Source organism: Haliotis rufescens, unplaced genomic scaffold, assembly GCF_023055435.1.
Source record: "Haliotis rufescens isolate VD_foot unplaced genomic scaffold, xgHalRufe1.0.p SCAF_6, whole genome shotgun sequence".
Classification (NCBI taxonomy): Eukaryota; Metazoa; Mollusca; class Gastropoda; order Lepetellida; family Haliotidae; genus Haliotis; species Haliotis rufescens.
In genome coordinates this window covers 45,373,285-45,400,317 of record NW_025964334.1, presented here as the reverse complement: position 1 = coordinate 45,400,317, position 27,033 = coordinate 45,373,285, and the positions used below count along the sequence as shown (strand labels likewise).

General features: G+C 41.5%; 1 protein-coding gene across 1 annotated transcript; it reads right to left on the bottom strand.

Annotated features, from left to right (window-relative positions):
- Positions 1–452: 452 nt before the first annotated feature.
- Positions 453–23,214, bottom strand: LOC124142950 (dnaJ homolog subfamily C member 25 homolog). The gene is made up of 11 exons (XM_046511718.2): positions 23,053–23,214; positions 17,229–17,257; positions 16,110–16,175; positions 13,072–13,125; positions 12,745–12,799; positions 12,051–12,157; positions 10,471–10,614; positions 9,649–9,713; positions 7,513–7,708; positions 5,639–5,704; positions 453–4,659 (listed from the first exon to the last, which is right to left on the bottom strand). Exons 1-11 carry the CDS (start codon positions 23,159–23,161, stop codon positions 4,537–4,539), a joined length of 1,014 nt encoding a protein of 337 aa, XP_046367674.1. The 5' UTR covers positions 23,162–23,214; the 3' UTR covers positions 453–4,536.
- Between the last annotated feature and the right edge of the window lie 3,819 nt (positions 23,215–27,033).

Below are 27,033 nucleotides of genomic sequence, written 5' to 3'. Positions count from 1 at the left end.
AGTGTGCCTGGCTCTGACTTGACTGGGGGCATCATTGCCCATGATATCAACCACCAGTGTGCCTGGCGCTCACCTGACTGGGGGCATCATTGCCCATGATATCAACCACCAGTGTGCCTGGCTCTGACCTGACTGGGGGCATCATTGCCCATGATATCAACCACCGGTGTGCCTGGCTCTGACCTGACTGGGGGCATCATTGCCCATGATATCAACCACCGGTGTGCCTGGCTCCGACCTGACTGGGGGCATCATTGCCCATGATATCAACCACCGGTGTGCCTGGCTCTGACCTGACTGGGGACATCATTGCCCATGATATCAACCACCGGTGTGCCTGGCTCTGACCTGACTAGGGTCAACGTTGCCCATGATATCAACCACCGGTGAGCCTGATTGCACAGACCCTATTAATTACAGCCCCATTCACATTGTGAGCTTATAACAACAAATATGGATAAAACATTTTATTTCTGTAATGGTGTTGAATAATACAACATGAAAAAGAAATCTTACCCAACAAAAACAACAGTCATGTATGCTGAACACATGATGATCAAATGTGAAGCAAACATGCATCCATGAACAACCCCTCACCTCTCAAATACCTCACTTTCATACATCTACAAGAGCATTATAATATATTCTTGACTCACCCACCTCCGTGATCTATACAGTCAATATTTAGACAAAGGTTATTCCTCTGGTTAGTGAAGTGCACAAGTTAACAAGTGCACAAGCAAGATATAAAACTATTAATCAGAATCGTTCAACTCAAATTCCTTCAATTGTTATCTTTATCTGATCTCTGATCAGTTGAAGCAGATGTGTTAAATTTTCAGTTGTCTCAAACAAAAATGCCCTGATTAGTGGAACCAAATATGACCCCTAACATGCATCACGATCATGGTCAAAATACCAATTCATTGTTTCTTTTGTCTTTTTATTAATATTTCAAAATTCTTTTGAGAAACTGTTTGCAAAACAGTGTTTAGATTTAAAAAAATATAATTAAAAATAACTTAAACCCACAAACTCAATTGAAGAGAATGTATAATCATAAATAGGTTGACAAAGAGAAAAAAGCACACGGTTCTTGGGCAATTACCTTTGTTTCAGGAATACCACCTGAGAACCAATGTTATACTTTGTAAGCAATTCCTTCCTATTATGCAGAGATGAAGTAAAATAACATTTCAAGGTTCCTCAAATATTGCTTATAAACATTCTAACGGTTCTAAGTACTTATTTGAATGCACCGAATGTTTCTTGTTAATCCTATCTCAATGTGGTATCCTTATGTAGTGTCTTAAACACATGACGCAGTTTTTTGTGAAACGTTTCTCTGTACAACAACAGCAGTGGCAATGTGGAAGCCTTGGCAGCATCTCCGATGGAGCAACTGCTGTGTGTACTGCCTGTGCTGTCCACTCAGGGAACAGGAGCATGTGTACCACTGACTCTTTATCTCCAACCTCTTCATTGGCCCAAAATTCAAATTTATATCTACCTGGTGCTGAAAGCATAACTAGCTTTTGGTTTCAAATTACACTGTTCAAATGTACTGTTTTCTAAAGCATATTTGTAGTGGGTCATGAATACATGAATGCTTTTTCTACAAACTTTTATGGGATGATGCTACCTTTGCTATTTCCTGTCTATACAACTTGTGTTTGTAGTTAATCTGTAGATCCCCCTACAACTTAGTGGAGCATGGTTGTAGATAGTCCTTCATTAACTGTCAATAAGTACACATCAGAAGCTGTTGTACATATGGATTTCTACTTCATTACTCTTTCAACGCGATGTGGCACTGATGCTGATAACTTTGTCAAGTACCTTAAGGTACTAGCATCTGTACTGAAATCCATGTCAACTCACGTCTTCATTATCCTCAAGTACATAGACCACCCCAACAAGGGAACAACCTAGCCGAAACGTTAGAAAATATTAGACTCAAGGATCACTGGCAATCTTCAATGTGGCTAGTCATCTCATGCTCATGAAAATATGAACAACTGAGTTTAGTCTTGGTGAACTGACCACCCTTGATTGACCCGACACTTGTTCAACAATTCACCTCAAATTTCCTCAATTTCCTCACAAAGCAGACCACCCCAACAAGGGAACAACCTCGCCGAAACGTTAGAAAATATTAGACTCAAGGATCACTGGCAATCTTCAATGTGGCTAGTCATCTCATGCTCATGAAAATATGAACAACTGAGTTTAGTCTTGGTGAACTGACCACCCTTGATTGACCCGACACTTGTTCAACAATTCAACTCAAATTTCCTCAATTTCCTCACAAAGCAGACCACCCAAACAAGGGAACAACCTAGCCGAAACGTTAGAAAATATTAGACTCAAGGATCACTGGCAATCTTCAATGTGGCTAGTCATCTCATGCTCATGAAAATATGAACAACTGAGTTTAGTCTTGGTGAACTGACCACCCTTGATTGACCCGACACCTGTTCAACAATTCACCTCAAATTTCCTCAATTTCCTCACAAAGCAGACAGGATCAATACATGTTCATATGTTATCATTTACAAATGTTGAATTGAGAGTGGTGCAATCAATACCTTACTGACACCCAGCTGGTGCTGCAGCAGCTAGTCTTGGAGGAGGATGCTGGGCAAGCACATACAAACACAAGGGGGAAGGAGGAGGACTATCTGTTAGCCACAAATAAAAGAATTTTGAAATTCTGAGAAAAAAACCCTCTCAAACCACTTAGTCCTGTTTCAGATCCACAAAACTCAAGTTTCATTTGCTGTTTCCATGCAACCAAGAAGAGTGGAGGAGAAATAGAAAATATATAGTGAACACTGTCCTGTTTAATCCATTCACACATGTTACAAAACTATAGCTATGTGAATGTTGGACCGGAGATTCTCATGCATGACAGAATTGTACAGGATATATTCCTACATTCCATTGTCTGTGTGAGGGTATAGTCAGGTTTAGGCTAGAACAGGTCTGTGGGCCGGGTTCTGTACTGAAAGCTAAACAGCTGGTGACATGATCATACTAATCTATACACTGACTGTGAGTTAGACCCTACACTAAAAGAAAAACAGCAGTATGTAAGCAGTCTTGAGGAGTAGTTTATAAATAACTGATTGATAACAATAACAAAATAACAGGCCAAAGACCCCTACAAACTTCAAGCCAAGCATATCAAAGGACAAATAATTATATGTATTCACAAAAACTGATCATGACTGACTGACTGACATGACTGTTTTCAAATTTTAAAATATAATATGACAATCCCCAACCCCAAATTTCCAAAACATGATTGCTTGGTTCAAAACATCTTTTTAAGGATGCGTTCAATTGACATCAAAATGGCAAAATTAAATCTGGCAACTACAGTGAGCGCAGTGATTTACACACAAAACTGTCTCTGTCTCTCATCACGAAGATTTCCAGTATATTAGATCAAATACAGTAAAATAATGTTCCAAAATTAATTTAGTCATACACACTATCTTGTGCAACCTTCCACAAACAGTGGGCCTTCACATTATAACTGTGAAATAATTCCTGTGACATCATTCAGGGACGAAGTGTGCTGATGTCAAACTCTGGGGTGTCCTGGACATTTGCCTCAACTGAAGCATGTCTGTTGTTTATTTAAAATCAGAGAAACATGAAGCTCCATGAACCTCCATTGGCCTATCACATCAAAGCATTCTCCAAGAAATGGCTAAGTAGTTTTTGAGTCCAGGTAAGTGAGGCATGCACTTAAAATTAAATAATTTTGTGTTTACAAAAACTCATCTTGAAGGTTTGAAATATATAAACAGTGTGCACACAGTGAAATGAAGTGTGCAATACACTAGTCTCAGCAGAGGAACAGGAACACTGGGGAAGGTGTGCTGAACACATATTGCACCTCATGGACATCACTGGGACACCATGTGTTGCCTCATCGACAACCGAGGCTTAACGACCAGATTCTGAAGATGGGAATTACAATGTGTTATCACTATTATCAGTAAATTGTCACTGAGAGTCCCTTTCTGGAGAGGATGGAGCAGAAACATGCATGCTGACTACTGCCGAAGATACACCTCAATCAGATAGCTGAATAGTTAGTTGCATTTACATTCACGTCAAGTAAGACAACATAACACTGCTGAACCTGTGTATCCATCTCCTATTTCCTGAGATCAAACATAAATAAATGTATTTGTCTCTAAAAAAAATCTGTCTGATCTACAAATGTTTCTTAGAAACTTGGCTGAGTAATCTCAGTTTGGTATCTAGATCCGTTATCTGCTACACACAAGAATTATAACTGTTTATATATAACTATTATAACTGTTTCTAATTATCCTTAAAAATAAAATGTGTTTGACATCAGCTGTGGGCTGGAAGATGGACGGCAGGTGATGTCTGCTTCGTCTCCTCCATACACTTCTGTGTACATTCTCACACAAGTTCTGATTTGGCAAAATAGTTCTGACATGTGATGATGATGATGATGATGATGGTGGTGGTGGCGTGTGAAGCACCTGCTGACTACTCTGGCCCGAATGAAATCTGGCCTGCTCCTCCCTTCTTCATATAGCGCCTATAACTCTTGTAGCGGGCACTCTCTGCCAGCTTCGACTTCCTCTCATTTTCCTGATCTTCCCTCCACACCTGCACACACAATATACACAATGTACACACATATCCAAAACATAACAATTTCTCCCAAGCATCATCCAAACATTTTGGCTTGTAACCTTGGCAGTAAATATAAAAATAAAGTCTGTCTGACACAAGGGTACATTGCAGTTTCTTGCACTGAAAATAGACAACAGGAAACCCTGATGATAAAAGACAAGCTGACTTTATTCGAAAAATATAATTTATTGATTATCGCCATTTTTTTTTTTATTTGCCAGTCCACAGGGATTGACACCTGTCCAAGCCTAATTTTACCAGTAAAAAACTGGTAATAACCGGTAAACAGGAACACTGCAGAGGGGCTTGACGAGAAAAATCGTGAACAGACACTGTAGCTCACCTGCTTATGTAGTCCACAGTTTAAATGTCAACAAGGACAGCCAATTAATAACAGTTGCGATCAGCATATACAAATAGTGTCTGCCTAAAAAATCTAAGGACTTACAAAAACCTGCTTAAATCCTAAGGATTGGAACAAAATGAGATGTAATCAGAGGCAGAAACACAGATACCAAAGTGGAGCTTCTTCAGTCTCATAATTTCAGAGGAGAATATGTTTACAGAGCCAAAAAATATATTTCAAGAGAATTTATGGGCATGATCAAAATAAGTTCAAAATGTAAAAGTACTAAACATATAGCAAACTTCATTACATTTTGAACAAAACTGAGTGAGCAACAGCCCCAAATAGGTTTCTCAATATGTGTGACCTTGACCATTGGCATGACAGATCAATGTATCAAATAATATTTCACATTTCACAAATTTCCCACAAAGTTCTTCTTTTAAACAAAAGATACACTTGATATATCAGATGTCCAAGCACTATGTGGTGGCAAGAGCAAAATCAGAACAAAACCATCTGAACTGGGCTGTTTAACTATCTATAACTTTATTGATGAAGTTAGTATCTTCTAGTTTGATTTAAAATACAGTAAAAAATCTTTACCTCAAAATTTTCCCATTTCCATAACTCTAAATCCAAGAAATTTTCTTTGTCATAGTCCTCCAAAGCCTGCAATAAAAATGAAACTAATCTTTAATGTAGTTCATTTTACATCAAGAAGAAGAGTCATCTATATCCCCAATCAATCATTTTATTTCCAATACATTTTTGTGTGCAAAAGATGAGTACAGTCAAGTTTTAAACATTCAGTTTCGCATTTCTTACTTCATTTGCATAATATAATATTTTGCTAGATTTGTAATAATATATGTATCTGGTGATGACAGAAGCATATTAAATTTATCAATGTTAGGATGACAACAGATCTTTGCTTTGAGATATAGATTTCCTTGGATTTGATAATGACGTCCATTCTCAATTTCCAAAGTTTGACAACTCAGTGTGAATCTTGTGAGGGTTGTTTTCATATTTTGCAAATTTAAGAATGACAAATAAGGTTCACATTTAACATAAGTGTTAAAAACAAGCATAATATGACATTTTTTAACTTGCAAGAAGTTCGCTTTGCCAGATCTGCTGAAAATTTTTCTTTCAAATGTTTTTGCCGGCAGGGCAATCTTATCAAGACTTTAAGACCAGTTAAGCCTATCATTAAAATACAAACCCAAGTAAGTATAACCGCAAGCAACTTCAACCCTTTTCCCTTTGAAAAACCACTTTTCGAAACGTGACAAACAACCACCATTTTTAAATACAACAACTTTAGTCTTGGACATTTTCCGAGTGTTACAAAAATTCTCAAGGACGTTTAGTTAATTCTGAAGGTTAGAAACACTATCATCAACCATTATCAAATCATCTGCAAATAGAAGTAACAGGATGTGGATAATGTGTGGATGGAGCTGTACACCAAGTGGACACTCCTCTTCCATCTCAAGAACTATTTCATTTATAAAAAAACTGGAACAAGAACGGGCGAAGCACACAGCCTTGCCTGACACCAAAAGGGCAATCAAATGCCTCAGACATACGATTGTTAGACCTTGCACTTGCCTTAACGTCCTTGTAGATTGACTGCAACATTCTACCCATTTTTGTACATAATCCGCGTTTATAAAGCAAACTCCAAAGAAGGTTACGGAGTATGGAATCGAACGCCTTAGAGTCAATAAAAGCGACGTAAAACTTATCCCCTTTACATGAAAGTAAGCGTTGTACAAGAGCATTAAGGACAAAACAGTTATCTACAGTGGAATACCCCTTCCGAAAACCTGACTGGCCCCAATCATCGTCATGTGTGACTGTTGTTTAACAGCGCAGACAACAATGCAATGCACAGCAGCCTGTAATTCCTGGAGTCTGGACCACACAAACCAGTGAGTGAAAGCATGAGCAACAAGCCATGATATTGGGGTACGATGACATGCAATACGCTGACTCAGCCTGGTCACCCAATCTATTTTAGTCAACTGTTACAACAAGCATAGGTTACTGGGAACCAATCCTACACTAGATCCCAACAATGGTTTTAAATAGCCTTGTTAACTTCTTGTAAAATCCCCATACCAAGTATTTAAAGCAGAGACCTCCGCCTTAGATATCACATATACATATTATTGGGATGTAAATCAAGGAGGGCATGGGTGGCCCAGTTGTGTAAGCTGCTGCAATTTACAGTGAAGAGTTGCGTCCCTCGGAAACATATGATCGTAAATTTGAATCTCGGTTTGCCACAATCATGTTTCTAGTTTTGTCAGCATCATACCTGTGCTCATTGGTTTCTCCAAAGTGGTAAACATCTTAGAGCAGTAGCTTTTCGGGCTTTCCACCCAGTTTAAGCTGACACTTGGGGATATAACTGCAAACTGTTCAAAGTGGCGTTAAACTCATTCACTCCTAAGTCCAGTGGAACTTACATCCCACTGTGACTGGCTCAGCTTCATGTATCTTCGTATCTTGTAGAACTTTTCCTCCTCCCCGTACTCGTGCCTCAGTATTGTGAACTTCCAGATCCAGGTGATCCACCAGATGAAGTAGGTCACTGTGTAGTAGGGGAGGAACACCAGCTGTATCCATAGGATGTCTCGGTAGCTGGGCCGACTGTATCCCCCTCTGTACAACACACAAACATTGTATCCCCCTCCATACAACACACAAACATTGTATCCCCCTCTGTACAACACATAAACATTGTATCCCCTCTGTACAACACAAAAACATAGTATCCCCCTCTGTACAACACACAAACACTGTATCCCCCTCTGAACAACACACAAACATTGTATCCCCCTCTGTACAACACACACACACTGTTTCCCCCTCTGTACAACACATAAACATTGTATCCCCCTCTGTACAACACACAAACATTGTATCCCCCTCTGTACAACACAAAAACATAATATCCCCCTCTGTACAACACACAAACACTGTATCCCCCTCTGTACAACACAAAAACATAATATCCCCTCTGTACAACACACAAACACTGTATCCCCCTCTGTACAACACACAAACACTGTATCCCCCTCTATACAACACACAAACATTGTATCCCCCTCTGTACAACACACACACACTGTTTCCCCCTCTGTACAACACATAAACATTGTATCCCCCTCTGTACAACACATAAACACTGTATCCCCCTCTGTACAACACACAAACAATGTATCCCCCTCTGTACAACACAAAAACATAGTACCCCCCTCTGTACAACACACAAACACTGTATCCCCCTCTGTACAACACACAAACATTGTATCCCCCTCTGTACAACACACACACACTGTTTCCCCCTCTGTACAACACATAAACATTGTATCCCCCTCTGTACAACACAAAAACATAATATCCCCCTCTGTACAACACACAAACATTGTATCCCCTCTGTACAACACAAAAACATAGTATCCCCCTCTGTACAAGACACAAACATTGTATCCCCCTCTGTACAACACACAAACACTGTATCCCCCTCTGTACAACACATAAACACTGTATCCCCCTCTGTACAACACATAAACATTGTATCCCCCTCTGTACAACACATAAACAGTGTATCCCCCTCTGTACAACACATAAACATTGTATCCCCCTCTGTACAAGACACAAACATTGTATCCCCCTCTGTACAACACACATACATTGTATCCCCCTCTGTACAACACACATACATTGTATCCCCCTCTGTACAACACATAAACATTGTATCCCCCTCTGTACAGCACACAAACATTGTATCCTTCTCTGTACAACACACAAACACTGTATCCCCCTCTGTACAGCACACAAACATTGTATCCCCCTCTGTACAACACACAAACATTGTATCCCCCTCTGTACAACACACAAACATTGTATCCCCCTCTGTACAACACATAAACATTGTATCCCCCTCTGTACAACACATAAACATTGTATCCCCCCCTCTGTACAACACTAAAACATTGTATCCCCCTCTGTACAACACATAAACACTGTATACCCCTCTGTAGAACACAAAAACATAGTATCCCCTTCTGTACAAGACACAAACAGTGTATCCCCCTCTTTACAACACACAAACACTGTATCCCCCTCTGTACAACACACAAACATTGTATCCCCCTCTGTACAACACACAAACATTGTATCCCCCTCTGTACAACACACACACACTGTATCCCCCTCTGTACAACACACAAACATTGTATCCTTCTCTGTACAACACACAAACATTGTATCCCCTCTGTACAACACATAAACATTGTACAATTTATTGCAACAATTGTATCTTCTGTACAATCTATTGGAATACTTGTATCTTCTGTTCCACCTATTGAACAATTGTATCTACTGTAAAATCTATTGAAACAATTGTATCTTCTGTACAATCTATTGAAACAATTGTATAATCCTCTGTGCAACCTATTGAAACAATTGTATCCTCTGTGCAACCTGCACGCTGCCAACTTGCACGCTGAGCATCTGTAGCAACCTGTATAGGACTGGGGATTGCCTTGTCATTCTTACAAAAACACTGAAGGTTCACAGGGCTAAGCTGTACAAACCGTATATCCATTTTTTCTTCTATAATCTGTCTGATAATGGCTTCCTCTTCCTCCTTTAACTCCTCCTTCAACAACACAAACAACATGGGGGAGTCAATTTATAGGGTCTTTCTCATATGCGCATATTCTTTATTCACAAAGCTGATTGGTCAGTTGAAGCAATATGCCATCACACTGTTGTTTGTTGAGAACAATACATTAGGGCATCATCCATTGTTTGCCACAGACAAGGCAATGTCATCATAACTGTGGCTTGACTACAATGAAGTTTCCTGACTGGATTAACATTCCACACAACATAGTCATAAATTAAGTCCCTCTAGATTCTCACTAGTCTTAAATTAATGGACATTTGGCCATGCCTATCTCTGTTATTTCATTTGTTGTTTTATGGCTAATATATGGCACCTGCGGAGACTCCTGTTGGATCTTGGATGCCACACCCAGCAATATTCCAGCTATATACTGATGGCCTTTTAATTTAAAAAAATCAAGTCTGACAATCCTGTGATTGATATTGTGAGCAATGAAGCATGCCTTCAGGATACGATGTAACGCTATCAACCAAGTCACTGAGCTGGGCCACTCAACATATGTTGCTGGTGACCTGTTCTAACCCGAATCCCCACTGGGTCTTTCCTTCCTGAATGAATGTTGAAGGTCTGCCCTCAGTGGCTCTGGGTTACCATTCACCCACTCAGCATGCCTAGAGCATTGAAACTTTGTAGCTCAGTCGACTGTCTCTATTTCAACCAACACACAGAAGCAACGCTAGTTTCCAACTCTCCTCTGTCAGTGAGTGATTGTCTCTATGTGACATACCTTACTCTTCCCTTTCTTTCTCCTGTTGTTGTTGGCACTCAGTGTGCCCTCAGATTTAGCAATGTCAATGGCCTTGGTCCGGTACTTGGGTTCCCTGCACAGGTAGTTGATAGCAGTAGTGTAGTTGTTCCAGGCTCCCCAGTACTGCAACAATATCACATCAGATCAACAGCAGCAACAGCAATACTCACAAGAGGACAGTCATCGATATCTCCTGCAATGGTAATACTTGTCTTGAATACATCAACTTGTCATATCGACTGTAAATGTTACATGTTAATTGTAATGGTATCAAAAGGCACCAGTTCACCACTTGACCTATCTGTGCCAAGGTTGGTGAAGACATTTTGAACGTTTTTCAACATTTGCTCCAGAAACGAGCACTACTGGCATTTCGGTCAAGTTGTTACTTTGGAAACCCAAAAAATCCCAAACTATCAAAAGGCACCAGTCCACACACACACCAATCTATGTGCCAAGTTTGGTGAAGAAATATTTACCAGTCTTCGTGATCTGCTCAAGAAATGACATCCTGCATGGACAGATTGACGCATGGAAGGACAGAGTACAACTAAATACTCCACACCACAGTTGCTCAAAGCGCATGACACTATAACCTCATGTAATCTCTGCAATCTTACCTGTATGACAGATATAACAGTGATGGTGACACAGACTGCAATCTTACCTGTATGACAGATATAACAGTGATGGTGACACCGACTACAATCTTAACTGTATGACAGATACAACAGTGATGTTGACACAGACTGCAATCTTACCTGTATGACAGATATAACAGTGACGGTGACACCGACTGCAATCTTACCCGTATGACAGATAAAACAGTGATGTTGACACAGACTGCAATCTTACCTGTATGACAGATATAACAGTGATGGTGACACAGACTGCAATCTTACCTGTATGACAGATATAACAGTGATGGTGACACCGACTACAATCTTAACTGTATGACAGATATAACAGTGATGGTGACACAGACTGCAATCTTACCTGTATGACAGATATAACAGTGATGTTGACACAGACTGCAATCTTACCTGTATGACAGATAAAACAGTGATGTTGACACAGACTGCAATCTTACCCGTATGACAGATAAAACAGTGATGTTGACACAGACTGCAATCTTACCTGTATGACAGATAAAACAGTGATGTTGACACAGACTGCAATCTTACCTGTATGACAGATATAATGGTGATAGTGACACAGACTGCAATCTTACCTGTATGACAGATATAACAGTGATGGTGACACAGACTGCAATCTTACCTGTATGACAGATATAACAGTGATGGTGACACAGACTGCAATCTTACCTGTATGACAGATATAACAGTGACGGTGACACCGACTGCAATCTTACCCGTATGACAGATAAAACAGTGATGTTGACACAGACTGCAATCTTACCTGTATGACAGATAAAACAGTGATGGTGACACAGACTGCAATCTTACCTGTATGACAGATAAAACAGTGATGGTGACACAGACTGCAATCTTACCTGTATGACAGATATAATGGTGATGTGACACAGACTGTAATCTTACCTGTATGACAGATACAACAGTGATGGTGACCCCAATGACAATGCGGATATCCACCTTGGGAGCCATCCTCCTCCGGTAGTAGTTGAAGTAGATAGAGTAGTACTCATCTGTGAACATACAAGAGTTTGGTTGATCACATCACTGGAGTGAGTGAGTGAGTGAGTGAGTGAGTGAGTGAGTGAGTGAGTGAGTGAGTGAGTGAGTGAGTGAGTGAGTGAGTGAGTGAGTGAGTGAGTGAGTGAGTGAGTGAGTGAGTGAGTGAGTGAGTGAGTGAGTGAGTGAGTGAGTGAGTGAGTGAGTGAGTGAGTGAGTGAGTGAGTGAGTGAGTGAGTGAGTGAGTGAGTGAGTGAGTGAGTGAGTGAGTGAGTGAGTGAGTGAGTGAGTGAGTGAGTGAGTGAGTGAGTGAGTGAGTGAGTGAGTGAGTGAGTGAGTGAGTGAGTGAGTGAGTGAGTGAGTGAGTGAGTGAGTGAGTGAGTGAGTGAGTGAGTGAGTGAGTGAGTGAGTGAGTGAGTGAGTGAGTGAGTGAGTGAGTGAGTGAGTGAGTGAGTGAGTGAGTGAGTGAGTGAGTGAGTGAGTGAGTGAGTGAGTGAGTGAGTGAGTGAGTGAGTGAGTGAGTGAGTGAGTGAGTGAGTGAGTGAGTGAGTGAGTGCTATGTCACGCCACTAGAGGGCAGTGCTTAAGACAGTCAGCTCACCTGGGTTGTCCAACATGTAATCATAGTCCACTCTCTGTTCTTCATCTCGCAGAATCTGAAAAACACAAGAATAAACGTCAGTAGTCTACACATAGGCACAAATCTGTTGGCAATGCTTGATTAATATGACTGAGGTTCTCCAGTTACTGACACTTGTCTTCATTCACAAAGCGTTAAACTAGGTTTAACTAGAGAAACAAACAGACATCGAAATGACAGTTAGTTCTTAAATGTTGTCTTAATAAAATGAAATGACATGGTGTCATTTGACAGAAGCACATCTTTATTCTGGGATTTAGTATGACCAAATGATTACAAAAATCAAACCTCATAAGCATTGGCTATCGTCTGAAACATTTCTGCAGCTTTTTCCTTCGCCTCCTGAAACACATGGTTAATATTGCATCAGCTGAGTTACTTATAAACAATACTGTAGTCACAAGTTATTGAAACTGATATTTATTGTTATCTTCTGGTAAGTTCTGTCATGCACCTTCAGATTATCAGTTTCATATGGTAAATATCCCCCAATCATGACTTTAGTTCCCCATCTTCCCCTCCAGACCTGACTGTAGTCCCCACCTTCCCCTACAGATCTGACTGTAGTCGCTTCCTTACCCTCCAGACCTGACTGTAGTCCCTTCCTTCCCCTCACGACCTGACTGTAGTCCCTTCCTTCCTCTCCAGACCTGACTGTAGTCCCTTCCTTCCCCTCAAGACCTCACTGTAGTCCCTTCCTTCCCCTCCAGACCTGACTGTAGTCCCTTCCTTCCCCCCCAGACCTCACTGTAGTCCCTTCCTTCCCCTCCAGACCTGACTGTAGTCCCTTCCTTCCCCTCCAGACCTGACTGTAGTCCCCACCTTCCCCTCCAGACCTGACTGTAGTCCCCACCTTCCCTTCCAGACCTGACTGTAGTCCCCACCTTCCCCTCCAGACCTCACTGTAGTCCCCACCTTCCCCTCCAGACCTGACTGTAGTCCCCACCTTCCCCTCCAGACCTGACTGTAGTCCCCACCTTCCCTTCCAGACCTGACTGTAGTCCCTTCCTTCCCCTCCAGACCTGACTGTAGTCCCTTCCTTCCCCTCCAGACCTGACTGTAGTCCCCCACCTTCCCCTCCAGACCTGACTGTAGTCCCTTGCTTCCCCTCCAGACCTGACTGTAGTCCCCACCTTCCCCTCCAGACCTGACTGTTGTCCCCCACCTTCCCCTCCAGACCTGACTGTAGTCCCTTCCTTCCCCTACAGACCTGACTGTAGTCCCCACCTTCCCTTCCAGACCTGACTGTAGTCCCCACCTTCCCTTCAAGACCTGACTGTAGTCCCTTCCTTCCCCTCCAGACCTGACTGTAGTCCCTTCCTTCCCCTCCAGACCTCACTGTAGTCCCTTCCTTCCCCTCCAGACCTGACTGTAGTCCCTACCTTCCCCTCCAGACCTGACTGTAGTCCCCCACCTTCCCCTCCAGACCTGACTGTAGTCCCTTCCTTCCCCTCCAGGCCTGACTGTAGTCCCTTCCTTCCCCTCCAGACCTGACTGTAGTCCCTTCCTTCCCCTCCAGACCTGACTGTAGTCCCTTCCTTCACCTCCAGACCTGACTGTAGTCCCTTCCTTCCCCTCCAGACCTGACTGTAGTCCCTTCCTTCCCCTCCAGACCTGACTGTAGTCCCCACCTTCCCCTCCAGACCTGACTGTAGTCCCTTCCTTCCCCTCCAGACCTGACTGTTGTCCCCCGCCTTCCCTTCCAGACCTGACTGTAGTCCCCCGCCTTCCCTTCCAGACCTGACTGTAGTCCCTTCCTTCCCCTACAGACCTGACTGTAGTCCCTTCCTTCCCCTACAGACCTGACCACAGTCCCTTCCTTCTCCTACAGACCTGACTGTAGTCCCCCACCTTCCCCTCCAGACCCCACTGTAGTCCCTTCCTTCCCCTCCAGACCTGACTGTAGTCCCTTCCTTCCCCTCCAGACCTGACTGTAGTCCCTTCCTTCCCCTCCAGACCTGACTGTAGTCCCTTCCTTCCCCTCCAGACCTGACTGTAGTCCCTACCTTCCCCTCCAGACCTGACTGTTGTCCCCCGCCTTCCCTTCAAGACCTGACTGTAGTCCCCCGCCTTCCCCTCCAGACCTGACTGTAGTCCCTTCCTTCCCCTCCAGACCTGACTGTAGTCCCTACCTTCCCCTCCAGACCTGACTGTTGTCCCCCGCCTTCCCTTCAAGACCTGACTGTAGTCCCCCGCCTTCCCTTCCAGACCTGACTGTAGTCCCTTCCTTCCCCTACAGACCTGACTGTAGTCCCTTCCTTCCCCTACAGACCTGACTGTAGTCCCCCACCTTCCCCTCCAGACCCCACTGTAGTCCCTTCCTTCACCTCCAGACCCGACTGTAGTCCCTTCCTTCACCTCCAGACCTGACTGTAGTCCCCACCTTCCCTTCCAGACCTGACTGTAGTCGCTTCCTTCCCCTACAGACCTGACTGTAGTCCCTTCCTTCCCCTCCAGACCTGACTGTAGTCTCCCACCTTCCCCTCCAGACCTGACTGTAGTCCCTTCCTTCCCCTACAGACCTGACTGTAGTCCCTTCCTTCCCCTCCAGACCTGACTGTAGTCCCTTCCTTCCCCTACAGACCTGACTGTAGTCCCTTCCTTCCCCTACAGACCTGACCACAGTCCCTTCCTTCTCCTACAGACCTGACTGTAGTCCCCCACCTTCCCCTCCAGACCCCACTGTAGTCCCTTCCTTCCCCTCCAGACCTGACTGTAGTCCCTTCCTTCCCCTCCAGACCTGACTGTAGTCCCTTCCTTCCCCTCCAGACCTGACTGTAGTCCCTTCCTTCCCCTCCAGACCTGACTGTAGTCCCTACCTTCCCCTCCAGACCTGACTGTTGTCCCCCGCCTTCCCTTCAAGACCTGACTGTAGTCCCCCGCCTTCCCTTCCAGACCTGACTGTAGTCCCTTCCTTCCCCTACAGACCTGACTGTAGTCCCTTCCTTCCCCTACAGACCTGACTGTAGTCCCCCACCTTCCCCTCCAGACCCCACTGTAGTCCCTTCCTTCACCTCCAGACCCGACTGTAGTCCCTTCCTTCACCTCCAGACCTGACTGTAGTCCCCACCTTCCCTTCCAGACCTGACTGTAGTCGCTTCCTTCCCCTACAGACCTGACTGTAGTCCCTTCCTTCCCCTCCAGACCTGACTGTAGTCTCCCACCTTCCCCTCCAGACCTGACTGTAGTCCCTTCCTTCCCCTCCAGACCTGACTGTAGTCCCTTCCTTCCCCTCCAGAATGGACTGTAGTCCCCTACCTTCCCCACCAGATCTGACTGTAGTCCCTGCCTTTCCATTGTGCTTTTGGACTGACTGTAATTCTTACCTTCCCCCTGTGCATATCAGGATGCCATTTCCGGGCCATCTTGCGATATGCCTTGACGATGTCATTCTAAAACAGAAATCATTCACACTAAGACAACATATGTAGATATATAACTTTTCAGACTTATTGCATGGACTATTAACCATGCTTATATACAGAGCATCCATCCCAGAACAATCTGAATGATTTCTATAGAAACAATGTTATATGCCCGCACTTAGTTTCATGATCATAATGAAGAATAAATAATCCTTTTTATTGCTTGTTGCCAATTTACATTAGAATCATCAGAATGAAACATGTACAGAAACACTGTTGTGTTGAACTTACGGTTGTCTGGAAGTATAAGCTTGGTCCCTGCATATTCCTTCTTTAATCATCATTATTTAACCTCCGATTTTTTAATCAGATGTGTTGAAGTTACCATTGTCTTGAAGTTATTTTCCAGTCCCAAACATGTATTCGAGGTAAATTCACTTTGATACGTCGACCTTGCTTCAACCGATCAGGCATCATGGTTCAATAACAAGGTTTAACAAGCCGAAAACCTTCACTGCATTGAGTTCAGCGTGTCAAAGGCCTATTGTCTAGTTAGTTACACTCAGACACACCTAACTTCAAAGCAACCTTTAATTGACGTGTCTCTCTGGGATAATAGGTCATTTGATCAACAACACATGCAGAAGTGAAAGGAGTCACATGATTGACACGTGTTTATGTCGCGATTACAAATTGTGGAATGTGTCACGGATTAGGATTTGCATTGATAGTCTTTTTGTTTCACTGGTGTTATAAAATGGCGGATAAATCAATCAGAGCGGTTAGCAACATGACTAAGCAATCCAGTGAAGGGCCTGGTTTCACTAGTAGGATAATTGGATCACATGTTTCTACATCTAAAATATGCATATTATAATATTAACATCAAAATTGATTGAGACTAAGTGTGAAACAATGCCAATCGGTAAATGTATGCCAAGTTCATGTTTCTATTGCGCTGAACTTCGAATAACTCGAAATATTTACATAAGTCCCTTCAACTTGGCCACAACGGTGTTTGACTGTATGTGCTACCAGGATTTATACAAAACTCAAACTAAATATGAGAGTAAAGCAAACCTTGGTTGAATCCCTTGTGACGCCAAGAACTGAAACAAATTAATTGTAGCAATGAACAGAAAATTGAAACTATGTACACATTTCATTATCATCAACATCATCAACAATGAACAAGGCACACTGAGTAGAACAGAACCTAGCACGAGACAAGAGGTTCATCAACTACTTTCTGTTCAGCAGGAGCTTGGGGAATATTCCAATCAGAGACAGAACTGCCAACGTCCATGAAGGTAAAACAAGCCAATCCTATTGTCCTATAATCAGATGTTTCATTGTGAAAAAATGCATATTGGCTCTCAGCATGTTCATCAAATCCTGCTTGTCATTGCCCTCCACCATCCACCATCACTCTGTACACAACACCCACCCTGTCATCACTCTGCACACAACACCCACCCTGTCATCACTCTGCACACAACACCCATCCTGCCATCACTCTGCACACAACACCCACCCTGTCATCACTCTGCACACAACACCCACCCTGTCATCACTCTGCACACAACACCCATCCTGTCATCACTCTGCACACAACACCCATCCTGTCATCACTCTGCACACAACACCCACCCTGTCATCACTCTGCATACAACACACACTATCATCACTCTGCACACAACACCCACCCTGTCATCACTCTGCACACAACACCCACCCTGCCATCACTCTGCACACAACACCCACCCTGTCATCACTCTGCACACAACACCCACCCTGTCATCACTCTGCACACAACACCCACCCTGTCATCACTCTGCACACAACACCAACCCTGTCATCACTCTGCACACAACACCCACCCTGTCATCACTCTGCACACAACACCAACCCTGTCATCACTCTGCACACAACACCCACCCTGTCATCACTCTGCACACAACACCAACCCTGTCATCACTCTGCACACAACACCAACCCTATCATCACTCTGCACACAACACCAACCCTGTCACTTTTGTCTCTGTGTAAAGGGGCTTTTGTCTTTGTATGGAAGGGCTTTTGTCTTTGTATGGAAGGGCTTTTGTCTCTGTGTGAAGGGGCTTTTGTCTGTGTGAAGGGGCTTTTGTCTGTGTGAAGGGGCTTTTGTCTTAGTATGGCGAGGCTTTTGTCTTAGTATGAAAGAGGTGATGGTGTGTGTTTGTAAATTGAATATTCCTAAGCTGTTAGTGTTCTCATAGTTATGCAATAGAGCATCCACTAGTCCAAGCCAGTTTACAAACTAGTATTGGTGAGGTGAAATGGGGTTTAACGTCGCGTCCAAGATTGTTGCTCTTATATAGCGATGTGCTTGTACTAGAATGGACTGATGTCGACTGAGATACCATGCCACATTTTATCAAGAATACCCTACTCAAACACAGTATACAGTCCTTGTTTCAGCCTCTTAATTCCTAGTGCCAGGCAGGGTAACAACAAGTACCGTCTTTTAAAGTCTTTTGGAATGATGTGGCCAGGAATCAAACCCCTAACCTTGCACTCTCCAGCAGACACTTTATCCACTAAACCACGGAGGCAGTCTACAAACTAGTATTTGAGAGAGGCTTGAGTTTTACACCTGTTGGTGGTGTACAGATGTTTTATCCCTGTTTCAGACAATACATCTCATTACCATATTTACTCCTAGTTATACAATGCAGCTGTTAAACCTGCCTACCCCGGTATCTATTCTGTGTGTCAGCTGCAGCTTTGTATTTCATATATGATTTCTAAGTGACACAATTCTCACATCCAATTTGTCAGCAAATCACAGCAAATGTGATTTATGCAGTTATTGAAAATCGACCCGTGCGTGCGTATCACTTGGAGACCAGCCTCAGCTTTTAGCAAAATTCCAGCAGTATCACAGTTGGGGACACCAGAAATGTACTTCACTCAATTTACCCACGTGGAGAATCAAACACTGGCCTTGGTCGGGATGAGCAAATGCTTCAACCACCAGGCTACCCCACTGCCCTGGTTAACAAATCTGGAAGGAGAGTGATTTAACAGCATTGTCAGCAAAGTTCCAGAAATATCACCAAGAAAAGGCTTAGCCTGAACCTATGTGAGCAAATAAACTTGAAACCCAAGTCTTTGATGGGTCAAGGAAATGACTGAATTATGAACATGTTTAGTTATTGATTAAAAATAAATTACTAGTTAAACACACTCTAAACATGCTAAATGAAACTCCTATGTTAAACACAATCTATCAAAATGTATAGAATTGTCAATTATCTATCAAAATATAGAATGTTTGTATCCAGTACTCCCTAATATGGGCCTAGTAGACAATTAAAGTGAGCAGCTTGTCAGGTGTGTGGGAACGGACGCCAGCTGAGAGGGGGCTGACTGGGACCTCATTGTGTGGTGGCCATATGCCACGTACAAACACCCTGAAATCAATAGTCTATTACCAGCACTAATAGTATCTGGAATTGTGCAGGGCCACGCTGATATTGCAATTATTGTAACACTTTTTCCAAAATAACATTTTGTATCTTCGTTGATATCTTATATGGATATAATCTCATTAAATCTATTGCTGATGGGCTTTTTAATGAAGATGAATTGTTTCTATAAAAGCTAACACAATCATGTTTGTATCAGGGCATGGATGGTTTACACTGGCAACCACTACCTGGAGAAGTTACATACATATCACACTGCAAACTATTGGTCAAGTGTTGTTGCTATGGCTTTATTTGTGCAAGGAATGTTACTTCAGTATTATTTTATTTAGGTGGTTAATGAATTTGTCCAATCAGAGACAAAATCTGAAATAAAAATTAAAATAATTTGAATGAATATAAATAGCTATGTTACAATAGAAATAATAAACATTATGCACTTTAAACAGAATTAGCCATTATTTGTTTTTCCACTTCCACAGAGTAGATTGACACACACAACATTATGCCAAATAAAGTAGAAACAAACTGAGTTACACAAATGTTTTTAATTCTTCCTACCCAAGCTAGGTGGTTAGCCAACAATCTGTCAAGCATACAAACTACAAAGTGTGGCATCCACTGTTCAGTGTGAGGACCCTTGAACAGCTTCCATGCTAGGTACTTCTAACATACATAGGACTTCATCTAACTGTACCAATAACAGGAAGAAAGAACTGTTGTGCTAGATGCTCTCATGACTCTTCACTTATACATGTCCTAAATACAGCTGGGAGACACACAGTCAACAAGGAAATGAGCAGAGTTAATTGCAGGTGGTCTACATCTCCAGTCACTAGTGGCTAATCTAACATGACTAGATTTGGGGGAAAACTTTACTGTAGTCATTCCAAGTTTCCAATAGTTTCAGGACAAACAGACTAGTGGCCCTTTGTAACACCCAGGGACTTATCTAAGATTCCAAACAAATCGCCCTTGGCAGCCAGACTGGGTTTTCTCTCCTAAATTTAGAGGTATTTTAATATTAAATTTCAACATTGGATTCCACACAATAATGTTAAACTAAGCATTTAAGCCTTGTCTTCCTTATCATGTTTATTGGTCCTGTCATCTATACCTATAACAGCATGAACTGAAGAGGGTTTTAATGGCCCTTCAAGTTTTCCATCTGACAAAATCAACTTACCTGATTTCTCAATGTTTTATAGTAACTGAACTAAACCGATCCTATGTTTCATTCATAAGCTGTCAGGGTATTAATACATGCAGTCTTTCCACAAGGTAGGGTTTTACCATCTTCCACAATAGGGCTAAGTCCATCAAGAGTAGTGTGTAATAAAGAATGGCAGATTTGATCTATAAAAAGCCCTACAAATGACTTTAAACACCCAGTAAATAAACTTCAGTCCATAAGCATGGCATAACTTAAGACTAAAGAGGCCACTAAACTAAGGAATTCATCATTTTCAGAATTAAGTTTTTTGGGGTGTGGGGTATGTCTCACAATTTAAAGAAACAAGTTTTTTATCCGACATCAATCATTTAATTACTCTCTAAATGGACATAAATGTGGACAAATTCTATTCTCAGGGTTTGAAAGTAATGTAAGTCCCCTAATACGAGACCAGTCACATTCAGGAAGGACTACCACATTTACCATTAGTTAGATGGCAACTCTGTAACTAATCGCTTTGGTGGACTGGTGGAAATAACAATTAGTTTCAAAGCCTGGTTCATATTAACTACATCAGTTTTCAGTCATGATGTTGGGTAGTTGTATGTGTAGAAGAAACTCAGAATACACATATATATGTACAATCATCTACAATGGTAGATATATTATTATCCTTAAACATGTCAAAATAATTTAATGAATCAAGTTGTTATGTGAAGAGATATGATTTGTTTTAAATGACATGAATGATATTTGCAAAAAAGTCTATCTGATAGCAATAATGTGTGTAACAAAATCATGTGGGTGTAAATATGAATAATGTAAATGATAGGCTCTATTTCAGAGCTTTTTTTTGTTCTTTTGCAAGTATTTAGATTGAGAGCATTGTCAACCACCATAAGTACCTATCAATATAGACTTTATAGACTGACAAGTTATAATGTTATTTTTATGACTATAAGGTATGTTTCATTCAACAGCTGTAAACACTAAACAGACATATAAGATAGCCAATATCAAGCAATATTGTCAGTAAATGTCTTAACAAATGTGTTTCCCAAGTTCCTCACATGGACACTCCATTTCTTATCCTCATGCAACCAGTTTCCATGGTATTAAGAAATATGATACTAAAGATCAATTTTCATCACTGACACTTATATTAATTCCGAATTATCAACTGTCATCTTATCTTCACACGTTTCTAAGAAGTAATAATGCCTAATGATCCTGCTTGTGGCAACGGCACTATTTCAAAAGAACATCGCTGAGATGGCCGAAGGTGACATTACCACTTTCTGTGGTATATATATGTCATAAGCACGCTCACTCTCGTTGTATGAAATCATTATGCAGCAAAATATTATTCTTCGATTGCCCAAATAATGCTATTACTAATGACACAAATACCACATAGTTGATATAAATTTGAGTATTAAAAAAATCCACAATCTTCATTACATGTAGAATTTGAACAGTTATCACAACACAGTTGTGAAAAAAATCCCCTTCCAACTTGATAAATTTCTTATCAGAAGTTGTTTCCAGGAATGACGAGAATACCAAATATCTTTGCATCACTATCTACCATCCTCAAATACAGGGGTGAAATGATGTACACTGTGAGTTTTCATCATACATGATACTTTTTTTTCATCAATATAAGAAAGGTACAGTTGTTAAAATAAATTCCTTACTACTTGTTTAATGCCAAAGTGTCAATTCAGTAAGCATAGATTGGTGAGAGAATGACTTCCATCACAGAGTAGGAGGCACTTGACAAACAAAATCATGCATCTTAATGAATGAATCTCCATATCCTGAAATGGGAGTATAATTATGTTTAACTTAATTCTGGTTGTCTTTTTCAGACAATTGTTTTTAAAGATAACACCAGTCTACTGTTAACACGTATGCTCCTCCCATTACGTGCGTGTACAATAATAGAGTATCGTGTATGGCAACTCAACCATGGAAAGCACCGGCACACAAGGTTCATACGATTTAAGAATTCCATAAATGTATTTGGAATTTCAATTAAGGCGGATGGATGGGAAATTTGGGCTGTAAAGAAATTGTATCTTCAGCAAATGTGGAAACAGGAATTTAAAAATTAACATACAAATATCGTTAAAGTAGCCGATGTGTACCAAATCGATTCCGCAAGTGCGCGAAAACTGTGTCGTTACTGGCCATCACGCGGTCAAACATACATTCATTTCACTGACGCTACACGTCAGCTTCGGTGATATTAACTTACTTTCATAGCAGTTTTCCCTGCCACAGTAGAGTCCTTCAATGAACGCATCCACACACGAGATAGCTGCTAGGAGGAGCACTAACACTTGTACACCGGCCATTCTTGCCATGTTGACACTTCAGGCCATGTAGGCTAGCCCACGATAAAATAGGAGACTAGAGTTAGCCAACAGCTCCCAACAGAGTACCTTCAGGCAACGCAATGTGCTGAGTTTAATACTGTCGTTATCTTTATGAACCAATATACTTTGAATGATCATGAATATGTAGTGGGCGGTGGATCATTCCCCAAAAGCCACACAGATTAATTGAAATAAAGGTCACCAGTTCGTATGGGTAGGTGGTCACAGTCACAGTAGAATTTTAAGACCTTAATATTCTATTTATTGGGGATGGATACTGGTAATGTGTACGTGATACTAATACCCATATTTGATGTTCAAAATGGGGCGCTGAACGCCTCCCCACCACCAAATCCGTCCCTGTATATGGAGGCCATACATATACACAGACATTGATATCACAAGACATGTTCTAATTTTTGGATGTACAACAATGGGAGCATGTATAGAACAGTTTAGAGTTGCTATTGGAAGGTTTGCAGCAGTTCTTGTGAAGATATTGCGTCGAAGGCAAAATGTGGTAGGATACTGCAAAAGTCCAACAACTCCATGAACGACAAACTACAATCTGTTGAAAGTACGCTTCGGTCTGTAATTATTCAGTTGAGTAAAATAAAGCAGAAATGTGAAGATCTGGAAGAGGAAAATGTACAGTTGAAAAAGTTAGTTGACAACATGGATGACATAGTGGATTATTTAGAGAATATGAGTAGAAGGGACAATTTGATTTTTCATGGCTTGCCGAAACAGGGAGATAGTGAACGGGTTGTGCAGGAGATTATCAGAAAGGATTCACATATGTCAGATAGTGTGAAAATCCAGAGAGCTCATCGAATCATGAAGGGGAAAGGTATCAGAGTGAAATTAGCGGACGAAAAGGACAAAGTGTTTATTTTGAAGGCTGCAAAGGCTTTGAAAAACACTGGTAAGTTTATCACAGAAGATCTTTCCCTGAGGGTAAGGCAGAAGAGAAAGAAATTACTATCTGTAACCAGAGACCATATAATAGTCTATTATATGGTCTCTGCTGTAATGATTCAAGCTCGTGAAAATGATCAAAAAGCATATCTGAAATTCGATATCGAGGATAATATTTACACATACGACCTTGACTCAGATTACGTCACAACTCTCAAGTCGGGACAGAAACCAGGACTTGCACGTGCAGTCAGTGCGCTTGATGATAGAGCTTCAGATTGCTAGGGAGACGGCCCGGCCCATCATGTGTTGACAGCAATTGACAACTGTAAACAACGACAGTTTGTAGCTTGGAATGTCAATGGATTAAAATAGAAATTACTCGATCAGGATTTTATAACTTTCTGTGCTAGATTTGACATTTTCGGTTGTGTTGAAATCTGGAGGAATGTAACTTTAAACGACATTTGTAGTGCTTTTTCCGAATATACTGTTTATATAAATCAACGCGACTTTAACACCAGGGGAGAAGTAGCAGCTGGTCAAGAGATACATCAAACACATTTGGCTAGAATATCGACTATTTAGAGAGTTGTTTACTCTCATGTTTGACAGATATTCAAACAAGTGATATTTCCTTTATACTTATGGGCGATTTAAATGCCAGAACTGGTAACTTGAGAGACTATATCATTGAAGATGGAAATGAATATATTCCTTCTTTAGGAAATATGAACTATACATCGGATGAATTTAGAATTAACAAATCCCCCCCCCCCCCCAGGACTTTCTTCAATCTGATGACATTCAAGAAACGCTAAACAAGATAATTGAAAGTCTTGAACTGTCGGAGAGAGATCAAGGTAGTCTAGATGAGGCTTACACTGCATGTGTTGATATTATTAAAAATGAAATGAGAGATAAACTTCCTGTTATCCGTGTGAACCTGTCTGCCGGGAAAAGTAATAAGAAAAGAAGACAACGACACCCCTGGTGGAACGAACAGTTATCTCACAAGTGGAACGACATATGTGCAGCAGAGAAGCCATGGTGTAGAGCTAGTAGTCAGTGTAAAAGGCAGTTAAGGCATGAGTTTATTTTGCTGAGGAAAGATTTCGATAAATGTGTTCAGAAGCAGAAAAGACATTACAGGAGTTCAGTTCTGGAACTGGAACTTATGTGGGATGATAACAACGAGGATTTCTGGAGACAAATCGGTAAGATAGGAGTAGGAACCGAAAGGCAGAAAACTATTCCATTAGAAATTCTGCACGAAGAAGGAAATACGTGTCGTAACAAAGTGTGTGTTCTAAACAAGTGGGAAAGGTGCTTGAAAGAACTCTTAAACGGCAATACAGAGTCAGCGGACACTGAAACTCAAGTAAATGACGATACCTCACCACTGATACCATTTAACAAGGACATCACTCTAGAGGAAGTACGCCGGTCGATGGGCAGAATTAAAGACAAGAAAGCTCCAGGAGTAGATGAAATTCAGATACAGTTACTAAGAGGAGAAAGAACAATTCAAACACTGCATAGATTCTTTAATGTATGTTTTTCAACATCACGTACACCACAAATGTGGTCAAAAGGCGTAATCAATCCTATACCGAAATCCTCGTCAAGTGACCCAGGAGACCCTCTCACGCACAGGGGAATTACTCTAGCTCCAGTAATTTACAAGATATACTGTGGAGTATTGAACACTCGCCTAGTTGAATGGTCGGAAAAGAACTACATAATAAGTGATGAACAGAATGGCTTTAGACGTGGAAGATCAACAATCGATCACGTTAGCTCAATAACTAGTATAGTCGAAACTAGGAAGTTAATGCGAAAATCTACCTTTGCTGCTTTCATTGACTTCAGAAAGGCCTATGACGGAATTAACAGGAGTCTGCTATGGAGAAAACTTTCGCAGTATGGTGTGAAGGGAAGAATGCTGTCAGCAATCAAATCACTGTATCAGAATGTACACTGCTCTGTCCGGATCAATCGAGTACACAACACACCATGGTTTACAGTGAACAGCCTGCTCTCCCCCCTGCTCTATGGACGACCTAATCAAGGCAGTAAATGCAACTGAAAAGGGTGTCAAAATAGGAGAAGAAACTGTTGGTATTCTGGCCTACGCTGATGATATTGTACTCCTAGCTGAAACAGAGGAAGACCTCAAATTTCTCCTATCTACCCTAGATATGTGGTGTCAAGATAACAAGATGTTAATAAATCAAGAAAAGTCAAAAGTGATACATTTCCGATGCAATTCCACTCCAAGGTCAGAAACATTTTTTTCATGTGGTGAAACTAAGTTAGATATATGTGATAGCTATCATTATCTGGGTTTATTACTTACTGAACACTTAAACTATAACTTAATGGCCAAAAATGCAGTGAAATCGGCTAATAGAGCTCTCGGACTTCTCATATCAAAATATAAAGCACTAGGTGGTATGCCATTTAATGTATATACCAAACCTTATGATACAATGGTATGGTCGGTGCTGAGCTACGGAGCGGCAATATGGGGAACAGCAGAGTATTCAGCAGTAAACGCTCTACACCACAGAGCTATACGTTTCTTTTTGGGACTCGGAAAGTATGCCCCAAATGTAGCAGTAAATGGTGAAAGTGGCTGGGTACCTCCAATAGTGAGACAGTGGGCAGCTGTGTGTAGACACTGGGCCAGAATGTGTAACACATCACAAAGGCGTTTAAACAATAGAATATTCAGGTGGACGGAACAGTGTCAAATGAAAAGTTGGAACTTCAGGGTAACATCCCGTCTACGTAACATGGACCTAGGTCACTTTTGTAATGTAGAGATGCCTATTGAAACCCGCGGCTATTTGTAAAAACAGTGAAGACGTCAGTCTTTGAAGAATATATAACAAAATGGAAAAAATCTGCTTTTAAAAGATTCATCTGCACGAAACAAC